Source organism: Microcebus murinus, chromosome X (genome assembly GCF_040939455.1).
Source record: "Microcebus murinus isolate Inina chromosome X, M.murinus_Inina_mat1.0, whole genome shotgun sequence".
In the NCBI taxonomy this organism is placed as follows: Eukaryota; Metazoa; Chordata; class Mammalia; order Primates; family Cheirogaleidae; genus Microcebus; species Microcebus murinus.
In genome coordinates, this window is record NC_134136.1 from 36850543 (window position 1) to 36866687 (window position 16145).

The window sequence follows — 16145 nt, forward strand, 5'->3', positions numbered from 1 at the left end:
CTATGAACCAACCTTTGCTAGCTTCCAACTTTTCTTCTGTAGCTTCCTCACCTCTCTCAGCATTCATAGAATTGAAGAGAGTTAGGTCCTTGCTATGGATTAGGCTTTGGCTGAAAGGAATGTTGTAGCTGGTTTGACATTTTATTCAGATCACTAAAACTTTCTCCATATCACCAATGAGGCTGTCTTGCTTTCTTATCATTCTTGTGTTCACTAAAGTAGCACTTTTGATTTCCTTTGATAACTTTTCCTTTGCATTCACAACTTGGCTAACTCTTTGGAACAAGAGGCCTAGCTATTGGTCTGTCTCAGCTTTCGACATGCCTTCCTCACTAAGCTTAATCATTTCTAGCTTTGGATTTAAAGTGAGAAATGTATGACTCTTCCTTTCACTCGAATGCTTAGAGGCTATTATAGAGTTATTAATTTGCCCAATTTCAATATTGTTGTGTCTAAGGGAAATAGGGAGGCCTGAAGACAGGGAGTAAGACAGGGGAGTGGCCAGTTGGTAGAGCAGTCAGAACATACCTTATAAGGGTGCAGTTTGTGGTTCCTCAAAACAATTACAATAGTAACATCAAAGATCATTGATCACAGAGCACCATAACAGATATAATTATAATCAAAAAGTTTGAAATATTTCAGCAATTACCAAAATGTGACACAGAGACACAAAGTGAGTACATGCTCTTGGAAAAATGGTGCCAATAGACCTGCTTGATGCAGGGTTGCCACAAACCTTCAATTTGTAAAACATATGATATCTGCAAAAGCACAGTAAAATAAAGCACAATTAAATGAGGTATGCCTGTGTAATGACCAGCTCCCCCATGCATCTCTGTAGACTCACTTCTGTCCTTTACATCTCTGTCCATGCCTGTGTGAATGATTGGTTGAAATGGAATTGTATATCATGTCAAGACCTTCCCATACTATTGCCCTCTGTTCTAATTCATCACGGATATATAATACAAATCACTGCTATTGACTTAGTAATACTAATAATAAATACTGTGTTTGAGTTACTTTCTATTCTTTTCATAATCTAATCTCAAACTTTCCTCAGTCAACCTTCAGCAAATTGTGGTGGTATGTAATTATCCTGACTGTTCTTATGCATTTTCTCTGTGCTTGATTGATTTAAACTTCCTGTGTTCCATCATAATTACTTATTTTCCATGGAAAAAGCAGTTAACCACAACCTCAGCTCTCACGAGAAAACCTCTTCTCTATTGCTTGTTTTTATTATAAACATTTTCAAATGAACACAAAAGTAAAAGGAATAATATAATGTGCTTTCATACATTCATCACCCAGATTCAAAATTATTAAGATTTTATCACATTTGCTTTATCTATTCCTTTTTCCTTTGATTCAATATTTTAGCCCAAATATCAAAATCATGTCATTTCGCTTCCGAATGCTTCAGTATTCATCTCTAAGTAAATGGGCATTTTATTTTTAAGAAAACCCACCAAAATGCCATTATCATACTTAGTCAAATTAAAAATAATTATTTAGGATTATCTAATACTGTCTATAATCACATTTCCTCACTTGAGTAGACTGTTCTTTAATCTTATGCTCTTTCATTTATCTCTTTCTTATCCTGAAACCAGTCCAACTCACTGTTTTACTAAACCCTGTTTCCCATCCTTCCAGATGTTTTCTCCAACATACCAATTGCTTTTTATTGAATTACCTTCTCTCCCCACCATGGAAAAAGAAGCATTACCTTGTATTTTCTACTTTAAATTCTTTATGGTGAACAGTAAGCACCAGGAATATCATGGGGGGGGGTTGTTGTGTTTTGTCATGTGTATGCTATAGGGAGAGCCAGGATTTGGATTACCTGGACCACCTGGGCCACCAGGACTTCCAGGTTTCAAAGGAACACTTGGTCCAAAAGGTGATCGTGGTTTCCCAGGACCTCCAGGTCCTCCAGGACGCACCGGCTTGGATGGGCTACCTGGACCAAAAGGTATGGAGACTGTTGGTCTTTCCCAACTTTCTTTTAACTTTTATAGAAATTGAAACTTTTGGGAAAGTTTGTGAGTAATAAGCCCAATTAACTGAAAAGCCCTTGCTTCTGTCACTGCTACACTCTTTTTTCTATCCATCATTGATTGTTTTTGTCTTTTTTTCATTGAATAGATTATACAATCACATATGTATGAAAGTAACACTGAGAAGTCTTCCGTCCATCCCTTCTTCATCCACTCTGTTCCTCTCCATCCCCATATATACCCATTTTTTAGTTTCTTATTTATATTTTCAGTGCTCCTCTATAAAAATACTAGTCAATTAGAATATATATTTTTACTTTTCTCTATTTCTTAAAGGAAAAAGTACTACCTTTTGACTTTTTTGTACTTTACATTTAATTTTATATCCTGGATGTTGCTCCATATCAGTACATAGAGATCTTGTATTTTTGAAAATAGCTGCTTAAGATTGAATTGCATGGGTATAGCATAGTTTATTCCACTAGTTGCTAGGCTGGATTTTTGCCAATCTTTTCTTATTATAAATAATGCCACAGTGAATACTGTGTGAATACTGAATACATATTATTTCAGATGTGTGCAGGTGTAATATCAGAATAAAGTAATGAAAATGGATTTTTCTGAGTTAAAGGTAAATGTATCTCTAGATATTGTCCATTTGCATCATATTATACGCCCACCTGCAGTGTATGAGTGTGCTTTTTTCCCCGCAGCCTTGATAAGTGAGTATTCTGATAAACTCTTAAATTTTTGCTAACCTGATAGAAGTTTCTCAGTTTAGTTTACTTTTAAACATTTTACTGTAAAAATTTTCAAACATACAGAAAAAGAATTGTACATTGAACAATGCATATATCTACTGCCTATAATTAAAGTTTTATCTCCCTGCCAACAATTTATTTTTAAAAATTTCAAATATTCAGCAAATATAAAGAACTTTATAGTGACTACTATATACCCATCATATTTGTGCTTTGTCACATATATATTTATCCATCCCTCTCTCTACCCATTGATCTATTTTTTATTGCATTTCAAAATAAATTGCAACAACACTGTATTTCTCTCTAAATACTTAAGCATGAATACCATAACTAAAATTCTGTAGCTGTTTAACTCTTTTATTTTGATATAAAATTCACATTAAATGAGATGTACAAATATTAAGGATATGTTTCTGGATTTTGACAAAAGCATACACTTGTGTAACCCAAATACCTATCAAGATATTATCCCCAGAATTTCTCTTGTGCCCCTTTCCAGTCAGCCTCTAACCCAGCAATCACAGTGAAAGCTATAAACTGTTGAATTTTTTCACCATGCCTGTTCTAGAACTCTTTATAAATGGAATCATACAGTATGTACTTTCTTTGTAAGGCTTCTTTCATTCAGCATAATGTTTTTTGAGTTCCATCCATGTTGTTGTGTTTATCAATAGTTCTTTTTTTTCAATGAAGTTATGAAGTATTTTATTGTATGAATATATCGTGGATACTTGGACTGTGTCAAGTTTTTTGCTCTTTATTATGAATGAAGTTGTTAAGGACATTTTTTACAAGTATTTTTTTATGGATAGGTGCTTTCATTTTGCTTAGATAAATAACTACTACTGTGTTTCCCCAAAAATAAGACCTACGCATAACATGAGCCCTAGCAGGATTTCTAAGCATTTTCACAATATAAGCCCTACCCCGAAAATAAGACCCATTGATGGGCATAGCTACACAGTGTATCTGCACAACCCATGCATTTCATCACGAAGTGGTAAAGAAGATGAGCACCCCTTCTCATCTGCACCATGAGAGCTCTATTGCTCGACATGAGAGATTTGGGCCAATGATTCTAAAGGAAATAGAGTCGCAAGAAATTCAGGATGGAATTTGGGGTTTGGAGAGTTATGATGATGTTCCAGAAGAAGACGACTTAACTGTATTTGAATAAATGTAGATTGTTGTACCATACTTAAAAAAATAACACATCCCCTGAGAATAAGCCCTAAGGTGTCTTCTTGAGGAAAATTACATATAAGACCGTGTCTTATTTTGGGGGAAACACAGTAATAAAAATAGATTTGCTAGGTCATAAGATAGGTATATGCTTAGTTATGTAAGAAACTACTAGACCTTTTTCCGAAATGGATGAACCATTTTAAATTCACACCAATATGGTATGAAAGTTTCAGTGCCACCTTCTCTCTAATTTTGGAATTTTGGTAGGTGTGTGGTAGTATCATATTGTAATTTTAATTTACATTTTCCTTATGACTAATAATGTTGAGCTCTTTTTTATGAACCTGTGAACTATTTACACATTCAAATAATTTATCCAATTTAAAAGACAGGTTGTTTCTCATTTTATGGTTAAGTTGGAAGTGTTCTTTATATAGCCTACATACTGGTCCTTTCTCAGATATGTGTTTATGCATATTTTATATCTATCTGGCTTTCATATTAATTTTCTTAATGTATTTTGATAAACAAAAGCTTTAATTTTATACAAGTTTCATTTACCTATTTTTTCTTATATAATTGTCATTTTCTATATCTTGTCTAACAAACATTTACTGCTCCAAAGTTGACAAGATATTCTAGGTTTTATTTTATAAGCTTTATAGTTTTAGTTTCTAGGTTTAAAACTATTGTCCTTCTCAAATAATTTTTGTTCAGCATTGTTTGTTTAAAATAACCCCCTCTCCATTGGATTACTTTGGGATCTGTGTCAAATCAAATGATTATATATGTGTGGGTCTATTTCTGGGCTATCAATTCTCTTTTATTTATCTGTTTTACTATCTTTAAGCCAGTATCATACTGTTTATATTATAGTAGCTTTATAGTGAGACTTGAAGTCAGCTAATGTAACCCACCAACTTTGTTCTTTTTAAAAAAATGTTTTGTTTTTTTTTGCTTTATGAGATCTTTTGTCTTTACTTTCAGGGTGGTTTAAATTTGTACGCCCCTTCCTATGAGTGTGAGTGACTTTTTTTTTTCTTAATAGGTTTAAGGGCCATATATTTTTTTTTCCTGTGAACTGCTAATGTCATTTACCTATTTCTCTATTGGTTTGTTCTACCTCCTTAATTGTGAGTTCCCTAATTATATACAGGAATATGATTTGCAAGGAATTGGCCTTTCCTGGTCAATGTTTTATGTCCTAGAGAATAATCTGAACAGGTCCATGCTTCTGAAACATGTTGGATTGATCCCTGTTAAAGCAATAAGATGGCCCAGCTCAATTCTAACCAGGCTAGAGCTCTGCCAACTAAAGCCATAAACTAGCCCATTATAAACTCTTCATAGATAAGCTCTTTTAAAAATACCTGTTTGTCTTTTACTAAACAGTCCTGGCCAGCTATAAACTGTAACACTCAAAGTTACAGGTAGTATTTCCCAGCAATTATCTCTTCCAGATATAGACCTGTGATCCAAAAAAATAGCAGATAAAGACATTCTAAATGATAATATATGTGACAAACAGTCTCTTTGTGGAAATTTCCCACTCACTCTATTTTGTTTGCATATGTCCTTGAGACAAAGGTTGTGAAGAAATGGATCGAAGCCTATTTTAAACATGAACTTTTTATCAGACATTTGCCTAATCTTTAGAAGGAAATCTGGGATCCCCATATTGTAATAGCAGTTATTCTCAATTACTAAAACCTCAGTGCAGTCCTTAAGATGCTAGTAGAATAAGTGTTTGTGGTATTCTGCCATGTAAACATTTATTATGTACCATCCTAAGTAATACTCAAATCAGTAGAAACACAAAAGTACAGACTTTAATCTTGAAGATTTCAGAGATTGCTCACTACTGTACGAAAATCTAGGTAGCATGACCATGATAGAAGTTATCTTAATGGGAACTTTTATGAAAATGTATCACTAATGTTTTGGATCAATAGACCACAGTCAAAACTCAGCAAGCATATAACAATAAAAATTTACCTACTAGATGCACACCAGTGTCTGGTATTAGAACTCAGTAACTAAACTGTGAGAAAGGTTGATACAGTACTTTCAAAACAATGTTATGACCAATAATTAATTAATAAGGCTAATACCTATCAGGAAATATTTAAATGAAGAAGAAAATGTGCTTAAGGCCAAACATTAGAATCAGATTATACAAAAGAAAAAAACAAGAAGATGACTTTGGAAGCATTCAGTTTACTTCATATATTACTTTCATTCAGGGTCTTCTCTAAGATGTCTGGGAGGTTTTATATATAAGGTGACAATTGAACTGAGTCTTCAGGGAAGGGTGTTCCAGGCAGCAGGAATAACATGCAAAGGTATCATTGTGACAAATAGAACAGTGTTCTTGGAAATATTGAAAGAAATAAAAATATGTATAATATACCATAGCAACAAAATCTATATCGTACCAATATAACAAACAACTCACACCTATAAATTTGACAATTTGGATGAAATGGACCAATTTCTTAAAAGATACAAACTATTGAAGCTCACTGAAAAAGAAATAGATAATCCAGGCATCTACTTTTAAAAATTGAGTTTGTAGTTAAAAACCTACCAACAAAGAAAACTGCAGGTACAGATGTCATCAATGATGAATTCTAACAAACATTTAAAGAAGCGTAAGTGGATTGATAGAATGTGGTATGTGTATACCATGCAGAACTACTCAGCCATAAAAAAATGGTGAAATAATACCTCTTTTATTAACCTGGAAGGAACTGGAGATGATTCTTCTAAGTGAAGTATCACAAGAATGGAAAAGTAAACACCACATGTACTCACCATTAAATTGGAAATAATCAATCAACACTTATGTGCACATATGTAAGTAACATTCATTGGAAATCAAGCAGTTGGGAGGGGGAGGAGGGGATGGGCAAATTCACACCTAACGGGTACAATGCACACTATCTGTGGGATGGGCACACTTATAACTTTGGCTCAAATGGTACAAAAGCAATTTATGTAACCAAAATGTTTGTACCCCTGTAATCTTCTTAAATAAAAAAAGAAGATTGACCATATCCTAGGCCACAAAACATGTCTCAACAAATTTTAAAAAAGTAGAAATTATACCATGCATCTTCTCAGACCACAGTGGAATAAAATTAGAAATCAACTCCAACAGAAACTCTCATCTCTTACACAAAATCCTGGAAACTAAACAACGTTCTGCTGAATGATTATTGGGAGGAAATTAAGATGAAAATCAAATGATTCTTTGAACTAAATGATAAAGGAGACACAAGTTATAAAAATCTGCGGGACACAGCTGGAGCATAGAGCAGTCCTGAGAGAAAAATTTATATCTGTAAATGCCTACATCCAATGGACAGAAGGATCACAAATCAGCAATCTAATGAATCATCTCAAAAAACTGGAAAAGGATGAGCTAACAAACCCCAAACCCAGTAGAAGAAAAGAAATAACAAAGATTGGAGCAGAGCTAAATGAAATTGATAACAAGAAAACTACACTGACTATTAATAAAACAAAAAGTTGGTTCTTTGACAAAATAAACAAAATTGACAAGCCTCTTGCTAGATTAACAAGAAGAAGAAAAGAAAGGACTCTAATAAGCTCAATCAGGAATGAAAAAGCAGAAATTATAACTGATACCATAGAAATACAGAATATCATCTATGAATACTGTAAAACCTCTATGCACATAAACTTGAGAACATGGAAGAAATGGACAAATTTTTAGAAACACACAGCCTCCCTAGGCTCAATCAGGAAGAAATAGAATTCCTGAACAGATCAATATCAAATACCAAAATTGAAGTAGCAATAAAAACTTTCCTAAAAAAAAGTCCTGGACCAGATGGTTTCACACCCAAATTTTACCAGACCTACAAAGAAAAACTGGTGCCTATTCTGCAGAAGTTATTCCATAACATTGAGAAGGAAGGAGTCCTCCTTGATATGTTTTACGAAGCCAATGTCACCCCGATACCAAAACCAGGAAATAACACAACAAAAAAAGAAAACTACAGACCAATATCCCTTCTGAATATAGATGTGAAAATTCTCAACAAAATCCTAGCAAACCAAATTCATGTGCTTATCAAAAAAAATAATACATCATGACCAAGTGGGCTTCATTGCTGAGATGCAGGAATGTTTCAACATATGCAAATCTATAAATGTAATTTACCACATAAATAGAAGCAAAAACAAAGACCATATGATCCTCTCCATAGATGCAGAAATAGCATTCAGCAAAATTGAGAATCCTTTTATGATAAGGACACTTAACAAAATAAGCATAGATGAGACTTACCTAACAATGATAAAAGCCATATATGACAGACCCACAGCCAACGTCATACTGAATGGAGACAAATTGAAAGCATTCCCGCTTAGAACTGGAACCAGACAAGGTTGCCCTCTTTCAACACTTCTATTAAACATAGTGCTGGCAGTCCTAGCCAGAACAATCAGACAAGAGAACTAAATCAAGGGCATCCAAATGGGGGCAGAAGGACCAAACTATTACTATTCACTGAAGATATGATCTTGTATCTAGCAAACCCCAAAGATTCTGCCACGAGACTACTGGAATTGATAAACAAATTCAGCAAAGTCTCAGGTTACAAAATCATTGTACAGAAGTCAGTAGCATTCCTATATGTTAGCAACAGTCAAACTGAGAACCAAATCAAAGGTTCAATACCCTTTACAATAGCAACAAAGAAAATAAAATACCCAGGAATATATTTAACTAAGAAGGTGAAAGACCTCTACAGGGAGAACTATGAAACACTGAAGAAGGAAATAGCGGAGGATGTAAACAGGTGGAAAACCATACCATGCTCATGGATTGGCAGAATCAACATTGTTAAAATGTCCATACTACCCAAAGTAATCTACAGATTCAATGCAATCCCGTTTAAAATACCAACACCATTTTTCACAGATCTAGAAAAAATAATTCTATGCCTCATATGGAATGAGAGAAAACTCTGTATAGCAAAAGCAATCTTAAGCCAAAAGAACAAATTGTGAGGCATCAATTTACCAGACTTCAAGCTATACTATTAGGCTATAGTAATTAAAACAGCATGGTAATAACACAAGAACAGAGATATAGACCAATGGAACAGAACTGAGAACCCAGATATAAAACCATCATCATATAGCCATCTGACCTTTGACAAAGCAAACAAAAACATACACTGGGGAAAAGAATCCTTATTCAATAAATGGTGCTGGGAAAATTGGGTAGTCACATGTGGAAGACTGAAACAGGATCTGCACCTTTCACCTCTCACAAAAATCAACTCACAGTGGATAGCAGGCTTATTAAACCTAAGGCATGAAACTGTAGGAATTCTAGAAAAAAATGTTGGAAAAACTCTTTTAGACATTGGTGTGGGCAACGAATTTATGAAGAAGACCCCAAAGGCAATCACAGTAAGAACAAAAATAAATAAATGGGACCTAGTCAAATTAAAAAGCTTCTATACAGCCAAGGAAACTGTCATAAGAGCAAACAGACAGTGTACAGAAGAATGAGAGAAAATATTCACATGCTACACATACAATAAAGGGCTGATAACTAGAATCTATATAGAACTCAGGAAAATCAACAAAAAAAGCAAATAACCCCATTAAGAAGTGGGCAAAATACATGAACATAAACTTTTCAGAAAATATTGACTAATGGCAACAAACATATGAAAAAATGCTCAATATCTCTAATCATCAGGGAAATACAAATCAAAACCACATTGAGATATCACATATCCCCAGTGAGAATGGCCTTTATCAAAAAGTTCCAAAACAAGAAATATTGGTGTGGATGCAGAGAGATAGGAACACTCATGCACTGCTGGTGGGATTGTAAATTACTACAACCTCTGTGGAAAGCAATATAGAGTTACCTCAAAGAGGTATAAGTAGAACTACCATTTGATCCAGCAATCTCATTGCTTGGCATCTACCCAAAAGAACAAAAGACATTCTATAAAAAAGATAACTGCACTAGAATGTTTATAGCAGCACAATTCACAATTGCAAAGATGTGGAGACAACCCAAGTGCCCATCAATACCCGAGTGCATTAATAAAATGTGGTATGTGTATACCATGGAGTTCTACTCAGGCACAAAAAACAGTGGTGATCTAGCACCTCTTGTATTATCCTGGATAGCGCTGGAGCCCATTCTACTACGTATCCCAAAAGTGGAAAAACAAGCACCACATGTACTCACCATCAAATTGGCATTAACTGATCAACAGTTAAATGTACATATAGTAGTAACATTCATAGGGTGTTGAGCAGTTGGGAGGGGCGAGGAGGGGATAGGTATGTACCCACATAATTGGTGCGGTGTGCACCATCTGGGGGATGGACACGCTTGAACCCCTGACTTGGTTGGGGCAAGGGCAATATACGTAACCTAAATATTTGTACCCCCGTAATATGCTGAAATAAAAAAAAACAACAACAACAAACAACCAAAGTTTTAAAATACAGTTGGAAAAATTGTCAAATGATTTGAATAGATAATTTACCAAAGAAGTATCCAAATGGCTAATAAGCACATGTAAAGATGGTGAATATAATTATTCATCTGGGAAATGTGATTTAAACTACAATGGGATACCACTACATAATTATTAGAATTGGTTTTATAATAAAAGGTGAAAAACTGACAATACAAAGTTCTATCAAAGATACAGAGTAACTAGAACCGTCATACATTGTATGCAAAATGGTGCAGACATCTTGAAAAACAGTTTGGCAATTTCTCATAGAGTTAAACATAGCCTTTCTGCATGACACAGCAATTCCACTCCCAAGAAAAATGTGCAGCTTCACAAAGACCTGTAGGTTAGTGTTCATAGCAACTTTATTCATAATTACCAAGAATTGGAAACAGCCCAGATGTCCTTCAAATGGTGAAAAGATTAACAAAATGTAGCATATGATGGAATGGTAACCACCAATAAAAAGTAAATACTGATACACACAACAACGTGGGTAAATCTCATGTGCATTATATTAAGTGAAAGAAGACATACTGAAAAAGGCTACATACTGTGTGATTATGTTTATATTGACATTCTGTAAAAGGAAAAACTGTAAGACATAATAAGATTAGCAGTTGCCAGGGAATTGGGACATAGAGAGGAATTGACTCCAGGAAACAGGGACCTTTTTGGGTTGATGGAAATGTTCTATATCTTGATTTTGGTGTTGGTTATATGACTGTATACCTTTCTCAAAACTTATCGGAGTTTACACTAAAAAGTAAGTTTTAGTACATTTAAAAATTTTTTAAAGTGAGAGTGACAGAGAGACAGACAGAAGATGGAGAGAGGGACAGTGAAGTTTCTAATGTCAAAGAGATGTTTTACTCTGGAGGGGAGAGGCTTAAGCATGTTTGTAGGCCACAGCCCTTAGTAAAAAGGAAGACGTTGAGGGTTATTTACTTTAAAATACAGGTAATTTAAAAATATATTTTAAACTTATGAATAAATACCTGCCCAAGATTAGCTACAAGTAGAAATAATGTGTGGTTTGTAATCTTTTGTACTATTTTGCGAGGTTGACTTAAGTACTGAAGTAGTGCTCAGCATATGTTAAATTATAAAACTATAACTACTGATGGAGTCCCTATCCTGTGCTCTGTATACTTATGTGCATTTTTCTTGCTATATTCAAGATCTCTGCTTTATATAATGTGCCTTTTCATATGCGTATTGTGATTCCTAAGGACTAGTGACTCAGTGGTTGTTATTTTTAATATCTAAACTACATTTATTTCTTAAAGGTGATGTTGGACCAAATGGACAACCTGGACCAGTGGGACCTCCTGGGCTGCCAGGAATAGGTGTTCAGGGACCACCAGGACCACCAGGGCTTCCTGGACCAATAGGCCAACCTGGTAAGATTGGAGTAAATGTACATTTTATATTGCTCATAATATATAGGTTGGTTAGCTCATCAATAAAGTGAAACCTACGTAACAGTCTTCCAGAAAACAGACTTCAGAGGTAACACTTCTTTGTGTATGGTTTTGTAAAAGTGAAATAATACAGGGCACAGCATTAGAGCTACTTTAATTGCTGTGCTTTCCCCTCCCTGTTTATCTAAAATTGATCTATTTATTTCTAATAATGCAATTTAACAACTGTAGTGTGTTACTATTGGCATATAATTGTTGAGCTAGACATAGTTTTGGAAGCATAAACACTAAAAATCTTTAGTGTTGATCATTTCAGACCTGACTAACTGTACAGTATTAATAGACCTTTGTCTGTGGGACCTGTTAACATTTCTTAGCACATGAGGACTAGCAAAAACATTCTGTAAAAATATATTTTAGGCATTCTTATTTCCTTTTCTTTTTAAAAAAGGAAATGAATTTTTTTTCTTTTTTTATTCTCTAGCCAGCAATCCCTTTGCAACTCATAAACACTCTAAACTTTTATTTTAAATACTTTTTATTAGATACTGAAAAAGCTTTGTCAACATGTAACCTAATGAATTTGCCTCTATAGATACAGAATCATATGATTTCTCATATGTTTGTGTGAGAGCATATTGAGTTTGTGGATTCTGAGCTATCTGGTGATGTGAATTCTTATTATCTTAATCTAGGCAGGCACAGTAAGGGCCACCTTGGGGCCAGCATTATGTTATTGTAAAATACTATAATTCATAAAATTAAAAAAAAAATATGAATTGATTTTATGGCATATTGTACCTTTTTCATGGCCCCTGATATGTCACTACTGATTTAAAAATAAGAAAACTTAGAGTGTTGCCTTGAATCAGGTTATTATAAAATAGCTACGTCATCACTTACAGAAAAATCATTCTGTCCAACTAGCATAGCAGAGGGATCTTGAGAAAAACTATTTATTTTTAGATTTGACTATTAAAGGCTTGACCTGCTATTTCACAAAGATGGATAAAATGAAGTTAACACTTATATTGTGTTTTGTCATTTATTTTAGTTCTAAAAAGTGAGTGAGGTTTTGGAAGCATTTTGAATTCTTAAATCACATCTGACTGACAATAAAAAAAAGTGACCATCATTAATACCAATCTGAACTAAATATAAATGCTTTTATACGTGCTTCAAGCTTTTTCAAATTAGTTAAGACTCTGTAATATTTTATGCATCCAATGTTATCTCTCTCTGTCTCTCAACTTAATAGATAGATAGATAGATAGATAGATAGATAGATAGATAGATAGATAGATAGATTTATAAGGTCCAGATAGGATGGACAGGAAGATAAATAATAATGCTGAATTCAACTTCATCCATTTCTTCTGTGAATATATGTATTGCCATAGAATTCAAGATTTTAACTAATAATAATAATAATTTGTTCAACAAACAAATGAAGTTAACAGCAACTAGCATGAAAATGCATTGAATTCACTCTTAACATAGAAGTGTTCTCAAATCACAATTCTTATTTTTACCACAGGATGAGTCACATTTCATATTTGATACTAGGTACATATACTCACTTTTAGGGAAGTTTTACTTACATCACTAAACTAGAATATTATCTTAGCCTGTTTTTAAAAAATCATAATTTGTGTCTATACATCTCAATAATAGAATGGTCAGCGAGACTTTTACTAATATCTTGATAAACCTGACATATGCTATATGACTGGAGGAATTCTAACTATCAATTTTTCTTATAAGAAGCTTATTTAATATACTTGTGTTTCATTTTGCAATAGATAATTTAATGCAAAATATTCTATATTGTCATCTCTCCAGTGTAAAATGTTTGTATTATGCTTTTTAGGCTTTTCTTTTGACTCTAGTTTTCTACTGTCATTTAATAAGCTTTCATTACTTGCCTTTCTCTTTACCAAGGCAAGCTATACAGTTTAATGCATGTTTATAAATTAAGATCCCATTAAATATCAATTTCTCATTTAATAGCAGATAAATAAAAGAAAAATTACCAAGGGACTAGAAGCAAAATGCTTTTCATCTCATGACCTACTAATCAAGGCAGAAGTGGAAGTTGTTGATTCTTATTATTTGGTTTGGTCATTAGTTAGAAGATTACTACTTTAGTGAATCTTTTTAGAGATAAGTTAAATATACTCTATTCCATGTCCACAGATCATACCTTGACCTGAGTCAAATGTGTTGTAATCCCTGCCTAGTCTCAGAACAAAGCATGTGGTTGAATCAGCTAAAGAGAATAAAAAGATCACAACGAATGTAAATAAAAACAAACACATATAAAACAACAAAATCCCAGGAATTAGTCATCATTTTCATAGATAAAGGAGAATACATTATAGTTTTAACTTTTGTGGGTGGCTGTGAAAGCCTTGGCAGAGTGAGGTTTGTGTGTGTGTGTGTGTGTGTGTGTGTGTGTGTGTGTGTGTGTGTGTGTGAGTGTGTGTGTGTGAGAGAGAGAGAGACAGAGACAGAGAGAGAGAGAGAGAAAAGTTCTCACAGATAATACATGTTTTTGAAATTTTCCTTTCTTTTCCATTAACTGGTTCCATTTGGCTGCCAATAAATTTAGAGAATCTATATACCCCTATATAGCCTCTGTAGACATATCCATATAATTTCTATTATTGTATAAGGAGATTCAGCAGAACATTTGAATTTATATTGACTTTCTTCATCCTGGATCTTACCAGGATGCCTATTCCTGACAGTATTCATGGAAAAGATCTATGCTGTGAAAAGTACAGCATAATGTCTGTTACTACTAATAATAATAACAATGAAGAAAGAAATCCTTGCCTAGTACATGTAAGTTGTTTACTCATAGTCATCCACTAATAATTAGTGATTTCTCTGTACTTAACCTGTTATAGTATAAAATAAAATTAATTTTTAAATTCTAACTAACCTTTAGGAGCTTAAATTCCAAAATCATTATTTAAAGCAATATAAAGGTCAGAAATAAACAAGGATGTAAAGCTGACCTTCACCAAAAAGTATCACTTTTTGTGAATGTAAATATTTTATTGTGTCTTTATTGGCAAATACATTTCATTTATAGAATATGCTATATAAACATCGGAACAAAGGCCTAAAATAAGTTCCTTTACTTGTTCCTAATATGTGATAGTAGTGAATCAATGTCTAGTAGCTTCTATTTGTAGAGTTTTTTGTTCTAATCTTTACATGCTTAGTTTTGTTTCTTAACCCAATGAATCTTTTTGCACCTTACTTCTGCTTGGGTGGCTCAACTTGCTGCTGAACTATAATTCCCTGCCTCTTGAACTTCAGGTCTACCAGGTACTGTTGTTCTTTCTCAAAAGCCATATCTTAAAGTAAAGCTTTAAACATAGAAAACAAACAAGATTCCTCTAGATTTAAGTCTTTGGTTTCTTTTCATAATTTTATAGAGCTACTTTCTTGGAACATACTTCAAAGGAAAAATTATTTATATTGAAAATGCAGCTATTAAAAAACTATGTGAGCTATAATAGAACAATAGGTAGTGATCCATATAGAGCTATAATAGTGCTCATCGCTAGGTATCATATCGTATTTCACAAATATAATAGCATAAAATCGCTCTCCTTTTTATAGTATTTTACTATGAAATGGCAGCTTTGGAACCATCACCGCTGTGCCAACTGAGTGGAATTCTATAATCTTCAAAGTGAATTTATTGGTTTAACACATTAACTGCCATGTGAGTTGTATTTAACTCACACTAGTTTTGAGCCTGGGGCCTTGTGAAGCAAAACCTGGGCAAAGCCCTGCAATTGGTTTGTGGAAATCTTACTTGTTGATGTTCTTATTGTTACAATTAATATTTATAAATTAATTCTAAAAATGTGGATTAAATGAATAGAAGTCAGTAAATTTCATTTTTCATCAAATTTTTCATTAAATTAGAAAGGATCATTTTGTTTTTGAAGTTTTTATTCTATTTTCATAATAAAACACCGTGGCCCCAAGGAAAAAAATTTTTTTTCTAGTCTGGCAGGCAATGTGTTAAGGGTGTGCTGGAATATGACATCAAACAGATCTTAAAATCCCAGCATCTTGCTCTCTATAAAAATGATCACCAATGAATCTTCAATGATAAAGTTATATCTTATTATTTAAGGAACATTTGGAATGATCATCTGTCTTACTCCCCAGCTTCCGGTCAGTTATGGCATTATTCCCGTTTAGCAGACAAGAACC

The 16145-nt window shown here is 33.6% G+C and overlaps 1 protein-coding gene across 1 annotated transcript in view; it reads left to right on the forward strand.

The window, feature by feature from the left end:
* Positions 1-16145, forward strand: part of COL4A5 (collagen type IV alpha 5 chain) — a 223403-nt gene that overhangs the window by 135100 nt on the left and 72158 nt on the right. Inside the window, exons 29-30 of the mRNA XM_012750437.2 lie at positions 1831-1981; positions 11769-11882. Of these exons, the coding sequence (XP_012605891.1) occupies positions 1831-1981; positions 11769-11882 (265 nt within the window). The remainder of the gene's footprint in view (positions 1-1830; positions 1982-11768; positions 11883-16145) is intronic.